The sequence below is a fragment of the Nerophis ophidion genome, linkage group LG11 (genome assembly GCF_033978795.1).
Source record: "Nerophis ophidion isolate RoL-2023_Sa linkage group LG11, RoL_Noph_v1.0, whole genome shotgun sequence".
Taxonomy (NCBI): Eukaryota; Metazoa; Chordata; class Actinopteri; order Syngnathiformes; family Syngnathidae; genus Nerophis; species Nerophis ophidion.
The window spans coordinates 20,848,963-20,870,088 of NC_084621.1; the positions used below are offsets into that span (position 1 = coordinate 20,848,963).

Genomic DNA, 21,126 nt, shown 5'->3' on the forward strand with positions numbered 1-21,126 from the left:
ATCTCGTAGTTTATGTACAGAGGTGTGTCAATACTGTATCAAAATATTAAGTTGAATCAGTTTTTGGGCAACCACAAAGTTGTTTAAGGTTGATTTCAGCTTTTTAAAGGATACTTCAACACAAACAATGCAATACGCACTTTAACCTTTTATGTAACTCAAAATCAATCTCGTAATTTATGTACAAAGATGTGTCGTCAAAATATTACTTTGAATCACTTTTTGGCAACCACCAAGTTGTGTGGGAGTTGATTTCAGTTTTGCAAAGGGTACTTACAACATGTAAACAATACAGTACGTACTTTATTAACCTTTATGTAACTCTTAAAAGTATTCCTGTATTTTATGTACAGAGATGTGTCAATATCAAAATATTACTTTGAATCACTTTTTGGCAACCACCAAGTTGTTTGGGGGTTGATTTCAGTTTTGTAAAGGGTACTTCCAACAAGTAAATACAATATGTACATTATTAACCTTTATGTAACTCTTAAAAGTAATCTCGTAGTTTATGTGCAGAGATGTGTCAACAACAAAATCTTACTTAGAATCACTTTTTGGCAACCATCTAGTTGTTTGGGGTTGATTTAAGCTTTTTAAAAGGTACTTCAACACGTAAACAATACAGTATGTACTTTAACCTTTATGTAACTCTTAAAAATAATGTAGTAATTTATGTACAGAGATGTGTCAATATCAAAATATTACTTTGAATCACTTTTTAGCAACCACCAAGTTGTTCGGGGGTTGATTTCAGTTTTGTAAAGGGTACTCCCAACAAGTAAACAATACAGTATGTACATTATTAACCTTTTTGTAACTCTCTTAAAAGTAATCCCGTAGTTTACATACAGAGATGTGTAAAATATTACTTTAAATCACTTTTTAGGCAACCACTAAATTGCGATTTGGGGTTGATTTCAGCTTTTTAAAGGGTACCTCAACATAAACAGTACAGTAAGTACTTTATTAACCTATATGCAACTCTACAAAGGGAAATATATCAAGTTATGCACAATATCAATATCAAAATATAAATTTGAACCACTTTTCGGCAACCACTAAGTTGTGTTTTGGGGTTGATTTCAGCTATTTAAAGTGTACGTCAACACATAAACAATACAGTACGCAATTTATTAACCTTTATGTAACTCTTAAAAGCAATCTCGTAATTTATGTACAAAGATGTGTCAGTACCAAAATATTAGTTTGAAATAACTTTTTGGCAACCACCAAGTTGCGATTTGGGGTTGATTTCAGCTTTTTAAAGGGGAAATCATGTAAACAGTACAGTATGTACTTTATTAACCTATATGTAACTCTCCTAAGGGTAATGTAAGTTATGCACGGATGAGATGTGTCAATATCAAAATATTACTTTGAATCACTTTTTGGCAACCATCTAGTTTAGGGTTGATTTCAGCTTTTTAAAGGGTACTTCAACACAAACAATACGGTACGTACTTTATTAACCTTTTTGTAACTCTTAAAAGCAAGCTTGTAATTTACATACAGAGATGTGTCAATACTAAAATATTACTTTGGATCACTTTTTAGCAACCACCAAGTTGTTTGGGGGTTGATTTCAGATTAGTAAAGGGTACTTCCAACAAGTAAACAATACAGTGTGTACATTATTAACCTTTATGTATCTCTCTTAAAAGTTATCTCAAAGTGTATGTACAGAGATGTGTCACTATCAATATTACTCTGAATCACTTTTTGGCAACCACCAAGTTGTTTGGGGGTTGATTTCAGTTTTGTAAAGGGTACTCCCAAAAAGTAAACAATACAGTATGTACATTATTAACCTTTATGTACGTAACTCTCTTAAAAGCAATTTCGTAGTTTACATACAGAGATGTGTCAATACTAAAATATTACTTCTGATCACTTTTTGGCAACCACTAAGTTGCGATTTGGGGTTGATTTCAGCTTTTTAAAGGGTACCTCAACACATAGACAGTACAGTAAGTACTTTATTAACCTATATGCAACTCTCCAAAGGGAAATGTATCAAGTTATGCATAGATGACGTGTCAATATCAAAATATAACTTTGAACCACTTTTCGGCAACCACCAAGTTGTGTTTTGGGGTTGATTTCAGCTATTTAAAGGGTACATCAACACATAAACAATACAGTACGCAATTTATTAACCTTTATGTGACTCTTAAAAGCAATCTCGTAATTTATGTACAAAGATGTGTCAGTATCAAAATATTACTTTGAATCACTTTTTGGCAACCACCAAGTTGCGATTTGGGGTTGATTTCAGCTTTTTAAAGGGTACATCAACATGTAAACAGTACAGTATGTACTTTATTAACGTATAATAACGGTAATGTAAGTTATGCACGGCTGAGATTTGTCAACATCAAAATATTACTTTGAATCACTTTTTGGCAACCATCTAGTTGTTTGGGTGTTGATTTCAGCTTTTTAAAAGGTACTTCAACACAAATACAGTACATACTTTATTAACCTTTATGTAACTCTCTTAAAAACATAATCGTAATTTACGTGCAGAGATGTGTCAATACCAAAATATTACTTTAGATCACTTCTTGGCAACCACTAAGTTTCGATTTGGATCCTGAACTCTAATAACTAAAGTTCCTCGGGTGGATAATGCAAACTCACTACACCGGTATGTTTTGGTGCTTTCATGGCGAGTTTACTGACAGATATAGGTAAGAACTTTACACTACTTTATATTACAAAGGGCATCAGCCCCCCCCCCCCCCCCCCCCCCCCTGTCACATAACAAGAAGATAGAGAAAAAGAAGAAGCTTATCAACTACGGTGTCGACACGGACTACAAAGGTGGACTAGCGCAAATTTTCAGGACTCATGCAGATCCCAAATACAGATCAGCAGCTCCCAGAAGGTAAGAAAAAATGCTTTTGCATAATATCGTGAAACAAAACGCCAGATGATGTGTTTGTTACCTTATACACACAACATGATAATACTCCTATGTTTAATGCCCCAACAATCCATCAAGCGGTGTGGCTTCATAGCTTACCAAAGTCGCACTAAAATATTTTGGTAGATTTTTTGAGCACCGTGTGTAACATTCTATATTTTCAATGGAATATATACAATGCTGATGTTGTTTACTTGAGTCATATTGCCATCGTAGTGCAGCCTACACATATATATTATGTGTGACTGCCATCTACTGGTCATTATACCATGTACCAAATAAAATTGCTTTGAGGTCGGTAAGCACAACTAGAAATATTCCTCAAATTAGGCGCACTGTCGAGTTTTGAGGAAATGAAAGGATTTTAAGTGCGCCTTATAGTCCGGAAAATACAGTAAAAAGTAGTACTGTTTTGGTTATTCACACTTAATCCTTAAATTTATCCTGGATAAGTAGACATTTTTAGTGTCTGCCATATCAATCATTAGTAAGAGGTGTGTTTTGTCATTTTTATTCACTTTCATGTCATCGTGTCCCTCTGGCCATGTTGTCGGAGGACCGGTTGCCAAGGCGATGGGACGGCGGCACAGAAGAGTCCGGAGAATGAATCGAGTGGTTTTGCATCAGGATCTGCAAGTTCCTTTTCCCCCCCAACCCTTACTCGGTGTGGTACGTTCTGAAGCAAAATGACACTTCACGTAAAAAGTGGCCGCAATAAGCGGCTGTAACAGTCGATGACGTCATGATTGTTGCGCAGCATCCTTTGTCTCAATGAATGTTTGTAATTGTGCATTGGAAACACTTTACTACCATTTTGGTTTTCTAATACAAATGATAATATTACAAAAAAAATATTAATACAATACATATATGAAAAAAAGGTTTATAGAAACTCTTTGTATACAATTTATATATATATGTATATATATATTTTTTTTAAATGTAAGATTATGACAATATGTTTTTCTTCCAGTAAATAATTTAATTAAAAAATACAGGAGGGAATTACTGTCATGAGAATATAATATTAATATTATATAAAAACAATAATATTAGAATAAAGTTGTGTTTTTAACAAAAGAAAATTAAATATGATGAGAAAATAGTTTTTCCCCATTAAAATAGTTAATTAAAAATTGCTAGAGTAAATTGCTGTAATGGGAACAGGATGGAAATATATAAAACAATAAAAAAAAAATACATTGATTTATAGTATGAAAATAAAGTCACGTTTCTTTTTTGGAAAATATTTAATATTATAAAAATAAGTTGTAATATAATGAAAGGACACAAACAAATATTTCTCTCTGAGGTATGTAAAATTGTCCAATGTAAATGTCTTTAAAACAACAATTAATAAATTTTTAAGAAATATATAAAAATCATAATATGAGAATAAAGTTGCGTTTTTTGGGGGGGGGGGGAAATATTTAGATCAGTTAATTAAATATTGGAGAAGTAAATTGTTGTAATGACAATACAATGTAAATGATATATAAAATAAATAAATACATTAATAGTATGAGAATAAAGTCACGTTTCTTTTTGGAAAATATTTATTATTATAACAAAAAAGTTGTTGTATAATAAAAGGACACCAAAAAAAACAAAACAAGTTTTTCTCTGAGGTATATAAAATTGTTGATTGTAAATTTCATTAAACTAAAAAAATAATACATTTTTAAAGAAATATTATATAAAAATCATAATATGAGAATAAAGTTTAGTTTTTTTTTGGAAAATACTTAATATGAGAAAACAAATTCCACAGTAAAATTGTTAATTAAAAAAATGCAGAAGTAAATTGTTGTATTGAGAATACGATGGGAATTATATATATTAAAAAAAATAAATTTATAATATGAGAATAAAGTAACATTTTATTTTGGAAAATATATAATAATATAACAAAGAAGTTGTTATATAATGAAAGGAAACAAAAAAATCATATTTTTCTCTGAGGTATGTCAAATTGTCGAATGTCATTAAAACAAAAAATATATTTTTTAAGAAATATATAAAAATCATAATATGAGAATAAGGTTGTTGGTTTTTTTGGAAAATATTTAATATGAGAAAAAACAATTCCCCAGTAAAATAGTTAATTAAAAATTGCAGAAATAAATTGTTGTTATGACAATACGATGGAAATTATATATATAAAACAAATAAATACATTTATAGTATGAGAATAAAGTCACTTTTCTTTTTAGAAAATAGTTATTATTATAAAAAAGGTTGTAATATAATGAAAGGACACAAAAATATCATATTTCTCTCTGAGGTATATAAAATTGTCCATTGCAAATGTCATTAATACCAAAAATAATGCATTTTTAAGAAATATATTAAAATCATAATAAATGAGAAAAAAATTGGGTTTTTTTGGGAAGATATTTATTATTATGAGAAAAAAAATAACCCCATTAAAATACCGGTAGTTAATTTTAAATTGAAGAAGTATATTGTTGTATTGAGAATACGATGAGAATTATATATAACGTAAATACATTTATTGTATGAAAATAAAGTAACGTTTCTTTTTGGAAAATATTTAATATTATAAAAAAAAGGACACAAAAAGAATCATATTTTTCTCTGAGGTATGTAAACATTTTAATAAGTAGTTTTTAACAATATATTAAAAGCTACATTTAGTATATTCAATAGTAAATGTCATTTAAACAAAAATAATTTTAAAACATTTTTTGTGAAAAATAAAAAATAGTAATATAGAGAAAACATTGTTCATGAGAAATGTTAAATGTAATAAAATGATAAAATGCCCATCCGATTTTTCTCCGTGTTTCATAGCAACCTTGCAATAAATATCAATAGCAATAATAATGTTTGACGATCACAATGTCTGAGAATAAATTGTTCTATATCAGAGGAAGAAAAAATGCGATTTAGATACAATTAGTGTCATAATGTAATGTGATGAAAATTGTACTAATAGGACACAAAAAAAGTGTGGTCTTTTGAGTATTAATTGCCAAAACCTCCAAAACAAAACAAGAAATTAATACCAGGAAAAAATGGCATTATTATTAAGCATTAGTAAATGTATTAATTCGGTATTTATAAATATTATTTGTAATTCTAGTTATTATTTCTTCAAACAGTAGAAATGGGGCCCACGGCTTGTAGAGGACTTGAAATTCCCTGGCAGATTTATGCGGGGCGATAAGATTAGAAAAGAAGAATTAGTGGTGTGGCGCTCCCTGATTGTTTACCACCCACTGAGCCGGTCTCATGCTTTCCTGCATGACCGGCCTTTTGTTTCCACGCCATGTGCACGCTGCCCCTCTGTGCTGGTGGGCCGCCATAGAGCTCCTTTTCACTCCCCGGCCGACGCCAAAACTTCACTTTTTGGCCGAAACGCTTGTTGCTCTTTTCTGCTGCAGGCGAGTTCAGACGGAGGACCGAGTGTCGCAAAGACTCGTCAAGGTCGTGGGGCATTCCTTACTGTTTGTATCGAGGCCTTTTACATCCACGACCTGTCCAAGTCCAGGCCGTTTATGCCCGCAAGTTGTTTATGTTGAGCCCATTTACAAACCCCGTTTCCATATGAGTTGAGAAATTGTGTTAGATGTAAATATAAACAGAATACAATGATTTGCAAATCCTTTTCAACCCATATTCAGTTGAATGCACTACAAAGACAACATATTAACTTGATAATTAACTTAGAAAATTCATGGCTGCAACACGTGCCAAAGTAGTTGGGAAAGGGCATGTTCACCACTGTGTTACATCACCTTTTCTTTTAACAACACTCAATAAATGTTTGGGAACTGAGGAAACTAATTGTTGAAGCTTTGAACGTGGAATTCTTTACCACTCTTGTTTTATGTAGAGCTTCAGTCGTTCAACAGTCCGGGGTCTCCGCTGTCGTATTTTACGTTTCATAATGCGGCACACATTTTCCATGGGAGACAGGTCTGGACTGCAGGCGGACCAGGAAAGTACCCGCACTCTTTTTTTTTTTTTTTACGAAGCCACGCTGTTATAACGTGCTGAATGTGGCTTGGCATTGTCTTGCTGATATAAGCAGGGGCGTCAATGAAAAAGACGGCGCTTAGATGGCAGCATATGTTGTTCCAAAACCTGTATGTACCTTTCAGCATTAATGGTTCCTTCACAGATGTGTAAGTTACCCATAACTTGGGCACGAATGCACCCCCATACCATCACAGATGCTGGGTTTTGAACTTTGCGTCGATAACAGTCTGGATGGTTCGCTTCCCCTTTGGTCCGGATGACACAATGTCGAATATTTAAAAAAAAAAAAAAAGTGAAATGTGGACTCGTCGGACCACAGAACACTTTTCCACTTTGCATCAGTCCATCTTAGATGATCTCAGGCCCAGAGAAGCCGGCGGTGTTTCTGGATGTTGTTGATAAATGTCTTTCGCTTTGCTTTAACTATCACTTACAGATGTAGCAACCAACTTTATTTAGTGACAGTGGTTTTCTGTAGTGTTCCTGATCCCATGTGGTGATATCCTTTAGAGATTGATGTCGGTTTTTGATACAATGCTGTCTGATGGATCGAAAGTCATGGTCATTCAATGTTAGTTTCCGGCCATACCGCTTACGTGGAGTGATTTCTCAAAATTCTCTGAGCCTTTTGATGATATTATGGACCATAGATGTTGAAATCCCAAAATTTCTTGCAATTGCACTTTGACAAACATTGTTCTTAAACTGTTTGACTATTTGCTCACACAGTTGTGGACAAAGGGGTGTACCTCGCCCCATCCTTTTGAGCATTTTTTGGGAAGCTGTTTTTTACACGCAATCATGGCACCCACCTGTTCCCAATTAGCCTGCACACCTGTGGGATGTTCCAAATAAGTGTTTGATGATCATTCCTCAACTTTTATCAGTATTTATTGCCACCTTTCCCAACTTCTTTGTCACGTGTCGCTGGCATCAAATTCTAAAGTTAATGATTATTTGCAAAAAAAAAAGAAAGTTTATCAGTTCAAACATCAAATATGTTGTCTTTGTAGTGCATTCAGCTGAATATGGGTTGAAAATGATTTGCAAATCATTGTATTCTGTTTATATTTACATCTAACACAATTTCCCAACTCATATGGAAACGGGGTTTGTATATCAACAACCCGTCAAAGTCTAGTCCAGGGGGATGCCGAGTCCTTTCATACCAAAATCCTAAGTCGCCTCCTTTTTGAGTCCATCCATCTTCTTCCGCTTATCCGAGGTCAAGTCGCGGGGGCAGCAGCCTAAGTAGGGAAGCCCAGACTTCCCTTTCCCCAGCCACTTGGTCCAGCTCCTCCTGGGGGATCCCGAGGCGTTCCCTGGCCAGCCGGGAGACAGAGTCTTCCAAACATGTCCTGGGTCTTCCCCGTGGTCTCCTACCGGTCGGACGTGCCTGAAAGACCTCTCTATGGAGGCGTTCGGGTGGCATCCTGACCAGATGCCCGAACCACCTCATCTGGCTCCTCTCGATCGTCTTTTTTTAGTCCATTTATACAAACCACTTCTTTATATCGAGTCCATTTACAAAACCCCAAAACCAGTGAAGGTTTCGAAATGGTAAATAAAAACAAAATACAATGATTCGCAAATAATTTAAGACTTATATTCATTTGAATAGACTGCAAAGAAAAGATATTTCATGTTCGGTATTTTTCAATTCATTTGAAATTGGATGACTGCGACATGTTTACAAAAAAAGCTGGCAGCAGTGGCAAGAAAGACTGAAAAAGTTGAGGAATGCTCATCAAAACACTTATTTGGAACATCCAACAGGTGAACAGGCTAATTGGGAACTGGTGGGTGCCGTGATTAGGTATAAAAGCAGCTTCCGTGAAACACTCACTCATTCATAAACAAGGACGGGGCGAGGGTCATCACTTTGTCAACAAATGCATGAGCAAATTGTTTAAGAACAACATTTCTCAACCAGCTGTTGCGAGGAATTTAGGGATTTCGCCATCTACGCTCCGTGACGTCATCAAAAGGTTCAGAGAATCTGGAAAAATCACCGCAAGGCCAAAAACCAACATTGAATGCCCGTGACTTTGGATCCCTCGGGCGGTACTGCATCAAAAAGCGACATCAGTGTGTAAAGGATATCACCACATGGGCTCAGGAACACTTCAGTAAAGCACTGTCGGTAACTACAGTTGGTCGCTACATCTGTAAGTGCAAGTTAAAACTAGACTATGCAAAGCGGAAGCCATGTATCAACAACACCCAGAAACGCAGCCGGCAAGTTTCACTGCAATAAGGCGCTTTTGGCAGCCATCCCCAAGCTTCTTGTTGAATTTTTGACCACTCCTCTTGACAAAATTGGTGCAGTTCAGCTAAATGTGTTGTTTTTCTGATACGGACTTGTTTCTTCAGCATTGTCCACATGTTTAAGTCGGGAGTTTCGGGAAGGCCATTCTAAAACCTTCACTCTCACCAGATTTAGCCATTCCGTTACCACTTTTGACGTATGTTTGGGGTCATTGTCCTGTTGGAACACCCAACTGCGCCCAAGATCCAACCTCCGAGCTGACGATTTTAGCTTGTCCTGAAGAATTTGGGAGGTAATCCTCCCTTTTACATTGTCCCATTTACTCGCAGCAAAACAGGCCCTGAGCATAACACTGCCACCACTATGCTTGACGGTGGGCATGGTGTTCCTAGGATTAAAGGCCTCCACTTTACAAGCAGAGGAGCATGTTCGGCAGCGCACAATCACCGAGTACTTACAGGCAGACAGAGTGTGTAGACAGAAAAGGGAAAACGGCCGCATTTAGACAAAGGTGAGGTTACGACACCGAAATGCGCTCAGGAAGAGGTGATTTAAGACACGGCTAGCTCGCTAACGGCTAACGTCCATCCAGCTACTTCTAAATCACTAATCCTCGACTTCACGGCGACAAATAAAGTAAGATTCTTACAAGTACCATTAGCACTGCAGGACGAGGTAGCTAAACACGTTTCACTACACACCGTAGCTCACCCGTGTCACGATGTAAACAAACGCCATGGGTGGATCTATACCTGACATCCACTGTAATGATACCAAGTACAGGAGTGGATCTTGTCGATACTACTAAAAAAATTACAAAAGTATCAAAATAATTTTGGTATCTGTACTCATTCATATATTTGATTATCCATCCATCCATTTCCTACCGCTTGTCCCTTTTGGAGTAATATACATATTTATATATTTGACTAATAAACATGCTCATATGTGATCTGAGCTGCCCAGTGGACTTGTGGTTTGACTGTCCGCCCTGAGATGGGTAGGTCGCAAGTTCAAATCCCGTCCGAGTCATACCCAAGACTATAAAAATAGGACTTACCATGAATTGATTAACGTGGACCCTGACTTAAACAAGTTGAAAAACTTTTTTCGGGTGTTACCATTTAGTCGACTGTACTCTCACACTATTATGTTAGATCCACTAAGGACTGGACTCTCACTATTAGATAGATAGGACTTTATTGATTCCTTCAGGAGATTATGTTAGATCCACTAAAGACTGGACTTTCATTATGATGTTGGATCCACTATGGACTGGATTCTCACTATTATGTTGGATCCACTATGGATTGGACTTTCACTATTATGTTAGATCCACTATGGACTGGACTCTCACTATTATGTTAGATCCACTATGGACTGGACTCTCACTATTATGTCAGATCCACTATGGACTGGACTCTCACACTATTATGTTAGATCCACTATGGACTGGACACTCACTACTATGCTAGATCCACTATGGACTATGTTAGATCCACTATGGACTGGACTCTCACTATTATGTTGGATCCACTATGGACTGGACTCTCACTATTATGTTAGATCCACTATGGACTGGACTCTCACACTATTATGTTAGATCCACTATGGACTGGACTCTCACACTATTATGTTAGATCCACTATGGACTGGACTCTCACACTATTATGTTAGATCCACTATGGACTGAACTCTCACACTATTATGTTAGATCCACTATGGACTGGACTCTCACACTATTATGTTAGATCCACTATGGACTGCACTCTCACTACTACATTAGATCCACTATGGACTGGACTCTCTCATTATTGTGTTAGGTCCATTATGGACTGGACTCTTACACTATTATGTTAAATCCACTAAGGACTGTACTCTCACTACTATGTTAGATCCACTACGGACTGGACTCTCACTATTATGTTAGATCCACTATGGGCTGGACTCTCACAATATTATGTTACATCCACTATGGACTGGACACTCACTACTATGTTAGACCCACTATGGACTGGACTCTCACTACTATGTTAGCTCCACTATGGACTGGACTCTCACTACTATGTTAGATCCACTATGACTGGACTCTCACTATTATGTTAGATCCACTATGGACTGGACTCTCACTATTATGTTAGATCCACTATGGACTGGACTCTCACTATTATGTTAGATCCACTATGGACTGGACTCTCACACTATTATGTTAGATCCACTATGGACTGGACTCTCACTACTATGTTAGATCCACTATGGACTGGACTCTCTCATTATTGTGTTAGATCCATTATGGACTGGACTCTTACACTATTATGTTAGATCCACTAAGGAATGTACTCTCACTACTGTGTTAGATCCACTACGGACTGGACTCTCACTATTATGTTGGATCCACTATGGACTGGACTCTCACTATTATGTTAGATACACTATGGACTGGACTCTCACAATATTATGTTACATCCACTATGGACTGGACACTCACTACTATGTTAGACCCACTATGGACTGGACTCTCACTACCATGTTAGCTCCACTATGGACTGGACTCTCACTACTATGTTAGATCCACTATGACTGGACTCTCACTATTATGTTAGATCCACTATGGACTGGACTCTTACAATATTATGATAGATCCTCTATGGACTGGACTCTCACTATTATGTTAGATCCACTATAGACTGGACTCTCACACTATTATGTTAGATAAACTATGGACTGGACTCTCACACTATTATGTTAGATCCACTATGGACTGGACTCTCACTATTATGTTAGATCCACTATGGACTGGACTCTCACACTATTAAGTTAGATCCACTATGGACTGGACTCTCACTATTATGTTAGATCCACTATGGACTGGACTCTCACAATATTATGATAGATCCACTATGGACTGGACTATCACTATTATGTTAGATGCACTATGGACTGGACTTTCACTACTATGTTAGCTCTACTATGGACTGGACTCTCACTATTATGTTAGATCCACTATGGACTGGACTCTCTCATTATTGTGTTAGCTCCACTATGGACTGGACTCTCACTATTATGTTAGATCCACTATGGACTGGACTCTCTCATTATTATGTTAGATCCACTATGGACTGGACTCTCACTATTATGTTAGATCCACTATGGACTGGACTATCACTATTATGTTGTATCCACAATGGACTGGACTCTCATATAAATAAGATAATGCTTGAGCCCTAGGAACTGGAAGTGGTGCTGAGTGCTGGGTAGAGCGAGGGAGGGTGGTGCACGGGCAGGAGGAGGAGGAGGAGTTTGCGGTGTCAGGCTCGCAGTGGAAGTGAGAGCAGGGGAGAAGACGCCACAGGACCACAGACCGGACCGCAGCATCCTCCAGGTACGCCGGGTCTCGACACGACCCGGAAAGCGCTGATATCCTCGGCCGCCGTCCCTCAGGCTCCCAACATTTGCTTGTTTCTGTATTTGCCGACAGTTCCAGTTGCAGTTGCTGTTTGCACAACAAAGGTGTGTCCCCCGGTCCCGGAGCCCAGATGGAGCGCATGGAAGACGACAAGGTAAACCTTCAGGCTTTACTTTTGGACTCTCAAGTCAGGCCGGGTTTCTTTCTTCTGTAGTTTTCCTCTCTGGCGCGAGAAGGACTAGAGCTTTCAGGGACGTGACTAAGAAGAGACGGGACGAGTCGCGACTTGAGCGAGGCGTTTTATAAAAAAAAAAAAAAAGCCAGCAACAGATGATCACCTTTTATTGAGAGATGTGTGGCGGGTGTTGTTGGTTTTTTTCTGCTTCTTCCTCCTCACCGTTTGGTGGTTTGTCTGTGGAAACACTTGTTGGCTCACTTCTCACTTTGACGCCGCTCCATCCGCCGTCCAAAAAGCAGAATAATATATCACAGTATTGACAATTTTTTTCTTTCTTCACCCACGTTGGTTCTGCTCTGATTGGACCGGATCTGAGTTTACCTGGAATCGGTTATACCGGACTGTAAAAAGACCGTAGAAGAAAAAAAGGAGGACCGATGGCGTCTAAATTAAGTGAAAAACAATATTAGATCCTGGCCATATTGGATCCTTTATAAATATTATTTTATTAATGAAAAGGAAATAAAATGCTTATATACAATATTTTTCGGACTATAAGGTGCACTTAAAAAACTATTTTGTTTCTCAAAACTCCACAGTGCGCCTTAAAGCCCGGTGCGCCTGATGTACGGACTATTTCTGGTTTTGCTTACCGACCTCAAAGCAATTGTATTTGGTACAAAGTGTAATTATAAAGTGTGACCAGTAGATGGCAGTCAAACATAAGAGATACATGTAGGCTTCACTATGATGGCAATATGACTCAGGTAAACAACACAAATACTTTTGGTTTTGTTTACCGACCTCGAAGCAATTTTATTTGACACATGGTGTAATGATAAAGTGTGACCAGTAGATGGCAGTCAAACATAAGAGATACGCGTAGGTTGCACTATGATGGCAATATGACTCAAGTAAACAACAGGAACAATTCTGGTTTTGCTTACCGACCTCAAACAATTGTATTTGGTACATAGTGTAATGATAAGTGTGACTACTAGATGGCAGTCAAACATAAGAGATACATGTAGACTGCACTATGATGGCAATATGACTTAAGTAAACAACAAGAATACTTCTGGGTTTTTTTACTGACATCAAAGCAATTTTATTTGGCACATGGTGTAATAACGAGTGACCAGTAGATGGCAGTCAAACAAAAGAGATATGTGTAGACTGCACTGCTTGATGTGCTTCAACATAGGAGTATTATAATGCTGTGTGTATACGGTAAGACGTATTATCTAGCGTTTTGTTTCACAAGATTATGTAAAAGCAACTTTTGTTACCTTCTGGTACCTGCTGATCTGTATTTGGGATCTGCATAAGTCCTGAAAAATTGCGCGAGTTTGCCTTTGTAGTCTGTGGAGACACCGTAGTCGATAAGTTTGTTCTTTTTCTCTATCTTGTTGTTATGTGACATTTATCCTCCACTGTTGTCTTTTCTGATATAATAAGTGTAAAGTTCTTACTTATACATATCAGTAAACTCGCCATGAAAGTGCTATCCTGCGTCCAAAAGCACAACACAATATCACTGTTTTTTTGTTGTTTTCCTTCACCCCGTTGGTCCAGCTCAGATTGGACTGGATCTGTCCATCGACTACAGATACGGGTTCATGTCCAGCCAGTTAATCACAAATACATATTAATATATGTATATTTGTATACATACTGTATATACATATGTATAAACATATGTTTGTATACATAAATATATATATATAAATATATATATATATATATATATATATATGTGTGTGTATGTATATATATTTACATATGTAATATTTGATAAAACAAGACGGCAGCTAAAGAATATATATGTGTGTGTGTGTGTGTGTGTGTGTGTGTGTGTGTGTGTGTGTGTGTGTAAATGAATTATTGCTCTTGAAAAACACAGGTTGTCTTGTATTGTTTGGTTGTCTTACATTTTTTGTTGTCTTATATTTTAGGTGGTCTCGTATTCATGATCGTCTTATATTGTTGTATTGTCTTAGATTTGGTCGTCTTAAATTGTTTGGTTGTCTTAGACTGTTTGGTTGTCTTAAATGTTGCGTTGTCTCGCATTAATGATTGTCATAAATTTTTGGTTATCTCATATTTTGTTGTCTTACAGTTTTGGTTGTCTTATAGTTTAGTTTTTTCTTATTTTTGGGTTGTCTCTTGTTCATGATTGCATTATATTGTTTGGTTGTCTTACAGTTTTGGTGGTCCTGTATTTTTTAATTGTCTTGTATTCATGATTTTCTTGTATTTTGGGTTGTCTTATATTCTTTGTTTTATATAGTTGGTTGTGTTTTATTCATGGCTGTTTTATGTTTATGGTTGTGATTGTCTTATATTTCAGGTTGTTTTATATTTTTGGTTTTATTTTTATTCATGGTTGTCTTATATTTTACATTGTCTTATACTCCGAGTTGTCTTATATTTCTAGTTGTCTTACATGTCTGGCTGTCTCCCATATTTTTTTGGTTGTCTTATATTCACAGTCATCTTATAACTTGGTCAGTTTAATACTTAAGTACGTTCGGGTGCTGGTTAGGAATCACATTTCAAATTTAAATAAATAAATATATAGTTTTTAGTATTGTCTTATATTCAGCCCATTAATAAATTACTTGTATTGTTTTTTTATTTTATGTTTGTTCCTATTAAGCAGCCACATTAGTAAACACATAAATGACATGTAAATATAAAAATGTAGATAAAATAATTCAATCACAAGTCAAAACACTGATATGGACATATGTGTCTGCAATAAAGTTTATGAAATAGGCCTACTGTACTTATATTTTTATATCATGTATGTACATATGTTATACTCTGTACTGTACACACATATGTTATATACGGCTCTTACATATATTTTATTTACTGTACATACATATGTTATATCCAGTTCTTATATATATTTTTATGTACTATGTTATATCAAGTTCTTACAGGTATTTGTATGTACTATGTTATATCCAGTTTTTACATATATGTTTATGTACTATACATACATATGTTGTATCAAGTTCTGACATATGTGTATGTACTGTACATACATATGTTATATACAGTTCTTACATACATTTTATGTACTATACATACATACAGTATGTTATATACAGTTATTAGATATATTTTTATTCACTATGTTATATCCAGTTCTACATATATTTTATGTACTATGTTATATCCAATTCGTACATAAATTTTATGCACTATACATATATATATATATATATATATATATATATATATATATATATATATATATATATATATATATATATATATATATCCAGTTCTTACATATATTTTATGCACTATCCATACATATGTTGTATCCAGTTCTTACACATATTTTTATTTACTGAACATACATATGTTATATCCAGTTCTTACATATATTTTATGTACTATGTTGTATCCAGTTGTTACATATATTTTTATGCACTATACATACTGTACATATGTTATATCCAGTTCTTACATATATTTTATGTACTATTATATCAAGTTCTTACATATATTTTATTTACTATGTTATAACCAGTTCTTACACATATTTTTATGTACTGTACATACATATGTTATATCCACTTTTTACATATATTTTTATATACTATACATACATATGTTATATCCAGTTCTTACATATATTTTATGTACTATGTTATATCCAGTTCTTACATATATTTTATGTACTATACATACATATTTTCTATCCAGTTCTTACATATGTTTTACGTACTATGTTGTATCCAGTTCTTACATACATTTTATGCAATATACATACATATATCCAGTTCTTACATATATTTTATGTACCATGTTATATCCAGTTCTTACATATATTTTATGTACTATACTATACAGACATATGTTCTATCCAGTTCTTACATATATTTTACGTAGTATGTTGTATCCAGTTCTTACATACATGTTATGCACTCTACATACATATAGCCAGTTCTTACATATATTTTATGTACTATACTATACATACATATGTTCTATCCAGTTCTTACATAAATTTTACGTACTATGTTATATCCAGTTCTTACATACATGTTATGCACTCTACATACATATAGCCAGTTCTTACATATATTTTATTTACTATGTTATATTCAGTTCTTACATATATTTTATGCACTATACATACATATGTTATATCCAGTTCTTACATATATTTTATGTACTATACATACATATGTTATATCCAGTTCTTACATATATTTTATGTACTATGTTATATCCAGTTCTTACACATATTTTTATGTACTGTACATACATATGTTATATCCAGTTCTTACACATATTTTTATGTACTATGTTATATCCAGTTCTTACATATATTTTTATATACTGTACATACATATGTTATATCCAGTTCTTCCATATGTGTTTATGTAATATACGTACATATGTTATATACAGTTCTTACATACATTTGTATGTACTATACATGCATATGTTATATCCGGTACTACATATATTTTATGCCCTATACATACATATGTTATATCCCGCTATGTTATATCCAGTTCTTACATATATTTTATGTAATTTATTTAATCCAGTTCTTACATATATTTTATGTACTATGTTACATCCAGTTCTTACACATATTTTTATGTACTGTACATACATATGTTATATCCAGTTTTTACATATATTTTATATACTATACATACATATATTTTATCCAGTTTTTACATATTTTTATGTACTATACATACATATGTTATATATCCAGTTCTTACATATATTTTTATGTACTATGTCATATCCAGTTCTTACATATATTTGTATGTACTATACATACATATGTTATATCCAGTTCTTACATATGTGTTTATGTAATATACATACCTATGTTATATACAGTCCTTACATACATTAGTATGTACTATACAGGCTTATGTATAGTACATATGCATGTACTATACATAGGGACGGTGTGGCGCAGTGGAAGAGTGACCGTGCGCAACCCGAGGGTCCCTGGTTCAATCCCCACCTAGTACCAACATCGTCACGTCCGTTGTGTCCTGAGCAAGACACTTCACCCTTGCTCCTGATGGGTGCTGGTTAGCGCCTTGCATGGCAGCTCCCTCCATCAGTGTGTGAATGTGTGTGTGAATGGGTAAATGTGAAGTAGTGTCAAAGCGTTTTGAGTACCATGAGGGTAGAAAAGCGCTTTACAAGTACAACACATTTTTTATTTACATATATTGTTATGTACTATGTTATATCCAGTTCTACATATATTTTATGCACTATACATACATATGTTATATCCCGTTATGTTCTATCCAGTTCTTACATATATTTGTATGTACTCTACATGCATGTGTTATATCCAGTTCTTACACATATGTGTATGTGCTGTACATACATAAGTATTCCTACAGTACATGTGGTGAGTAATGTACAATGTGATGTGTATGTCCCCTCCCCGATGTAAGCGTGATTACAGTAAAAGTGCAAAAGTGCGTCACCTCGTTACAAGGTTGCACAACAAAAGCGTGTCGCTGCAGGCACAGTCACCATCCCTCTGCTTTTTTACGGCGCCAACTCGCAGCTCTTATTTTCTTACGACCGCCTTGTTGACCGACTTCCTTCCTGCACGTCTTTCCTTTCCTGAAGCGACGGGCAGATAGTGCGTGTCGCGTTGCCGCGGCAACCGCTCCAGAGGACGAGGTCGGCTCGCTCTTCTTGAGGTTTGACGACGACACTGTCTCGACTTCACCAGGGTAGTTCATTTGCTGCCCCTCAAGACCGACACTGTTATTTTGAAGTCGTAGTTTTGCCAGGGTTTGATGTGTTGATGCGCGATGATTTACACAATGGAGCAATGGAGGTACTAGCGGGTACTTGGCCACGCGGGCCATATTTGCGTTGCAGACTACTTATGAACTCACGTAAATAATCAGTCGAGCAGCACTGATACGGAGCCAGAAAACTGCCGTAAGTTTTGATATAAAAAAAAAAAAAAATTAATTGAAGAAAAAGTTGTTTTGGCAACTAATAAATACAAACATTGAAAAAAAAAATCCATATTTCCGATGTTTTTGAATGCCAATATTCATATTTTTATACACTTTTATTGTTTCAAAGGTTTTTATGTTTGACGATTTCCTTCCTTTTTTTTCCCCGGTTTTAGCATCTTTTTTTTTTCCGGTATAAAAACAATGGCAGCGTTTTTAGCTTGAGGGCGGGGCTTATAACAAGTTTACCCGGAAGAAAAGGAGGCGTCTGAATCAAATGTAAAAGTTATATGAGATCCTTGTGTGAGCCTGGCCTCGTTATATCCTTTATAAATATTATTTTGATCATGGAAAGGAAAGAAATGCTTATATACCGTATTTTCCGGACTATAAAAGGCACTTAAAATAATTTTTTCCCCCTCAAAAACGTTAATTTTCCTGTAGGGACTCTCCTGAGGGAATAAATAAAGTGCTATCTATCTATCTCTATCTATAAGCCGGTGCGCCGAATGTACAGAATAATTGTGGTTGTGCTTACCGACCTCGATGCAATTTTATTTTTTGGTACATGGTGTAATGGTAAAGTTTGACCAGTAGATGGCAGCCAAAATAAGACATATGTGCAAACTGCACTATAATGACAATATGACTCAAGTCAACAACACCAACATATTATATGTTCCATTAAAAATATAGAACATTACACACGGCGCTGTAAAATCTATCAAAATGTTATAGTATGACTTTGGTAAGCTATGAAGCTGCACCGCTTGAGGGATTGTCGGCGCATTAAAAACAGGAGTATTATTATGGTGTGTATATAAGGTAAGAAATATTATCTGGTGTTTTGTTTCTCAGTATTATGCAAAAGCAACTTTTCTTACCTTCTGGTACCTGCTGATCTGTATTTGGGAACTGCATAAGTCCTGAAAAATTGCGCTCGTCTGCCTAGTGGATAAGCTTTGTCTTTTTCTCTATCTTCTTTTTATGGGACATTCCTCCCCCACTGTTGCCATTTCTAATATAAAGTAATGTGAAGTTCTTAGTTATATCTGTCAGTAAACTCGCCATGAAAGCGCTAAAACATACCGGTGTAGTGACTTTACATTATTCACCCAAGGAACTATTAGGAGCGGCATGGCATAGTGGGTAGAGCGGCCGTGCCAGACACCTTAGGGTTGCAGGTTTGCTTCCCACCTACGGACATCAAAGTCGCTGCCGTTGTGTCTTTGGGCAGGACACTTCACCCTTTGCCCCTGGTGCCGCTCACACCGGTGAATGAATGATGAATGAATGATTGGTGGTGGTCGGAGGGGCCGTAGGCGCAAACTGGCAGCCACGCTTCCGTCAGTCTACCCCAGGGCAGCTGTGGCTACAGATGTAGCTTACCACCACCAGGTGTGAATGAATGATGGGTTCCCACTTCTCTGTGAGCGCTTTGAGTATATAACAATAGAAAAGCGCAATATAAATCTAATCCATTATTATTATTATTATTATTATTATTATTAGAGAGTTCCAGTCGGACGTTTTTTTCACGGGCCTTAAAATCGAAAGATCAAAAATAGACCATTCTTCGTCGGTGCGCCTTATATACGGAAAAAGATTGAAAATGGGCCATTTATCGGCAGTGCCCCTTTATAAGTGAAAAAAAGATCGAAAATTGATGATTCATCGTCAGTGCGCCTTATAGCCCGGTGCGCCATATACATGAAAAAAAGATCGAAGATAGACCATTCATCGTCAGTGCGCCTTATATACGGAAAAAGATTGAAAATGGGCCATTTATCGGCAGTGCCCCTTTATAAATGAAAAAAAGATCGAAAATTGACGATTCATCGTCGGTGCGCCTTATAGCCCAGTGCGCCTTATACATGAAAAACGATTGGAAATAGACCATTCATCATTACTGTGCCTTATATATGTAAAACTAACAAATAGGCCATTCATCGTCAGTGCAGCTTGTAGCCCGGTGCGCCTTATATATGAAAAAAGATTAAAAATAGACTGTTCATTATCACTGTGCCTTATATATGGTTAAAAGATTTAAAAAAATAAGCCATTCATCGTCATTGTGTTTTATAGTCGGGTGCGCCTTCTATACGAAAAAACTATTTAAAAAATTAGACCATTCATTGGCAAGTGTGCCTTATAATCCGGTGCGCCTTATAAATAAAAAAAAGCTCAAAAATAGACCATTCATCGTCAGTGTGGCTTATATATGAAAAAAGATTGAAAATAGGCCATTCATCATCAGTGCGCCTTATAATCCGGTGCGCCTTATAAATGAAAAAAGCGCAAAAACAGACCATTCATCATCAGTGCGCCTTATATATATATATATATATATATATA

The 21,126-nt window shown here is 35.7% G+C and overlaps 1 protein-coding gene across 1 annotated transcript in view; it reads left to right on the forward strand.

Moving 5' to 3' along the window:
- Window positions 1-12,471: 12,471 nt before the first annotated feature.
- slc2a3b (solute carrier family 2 member 3b) overlaps window positions 12,472-21,126 on the forward strand; it is a 33,135-nt gene continuing 24,480 nt past the window's right edge. The window contains exons 1-2 of the mRNA XM_061915373.1: window positions 12,472-12,585; window positions 12,682-12,763. Coding sequence (XP_061771357.1) covers window positions 12,740-12,763 — 24 coding nt within the window. The 5' untranslated portion in view covers window positions 12,472-12,585; window positions 12,682-12,739. The remainder of the gene's footprint in view (window positions 12,586-12,681; window positions 12,764-21,126) is intronic.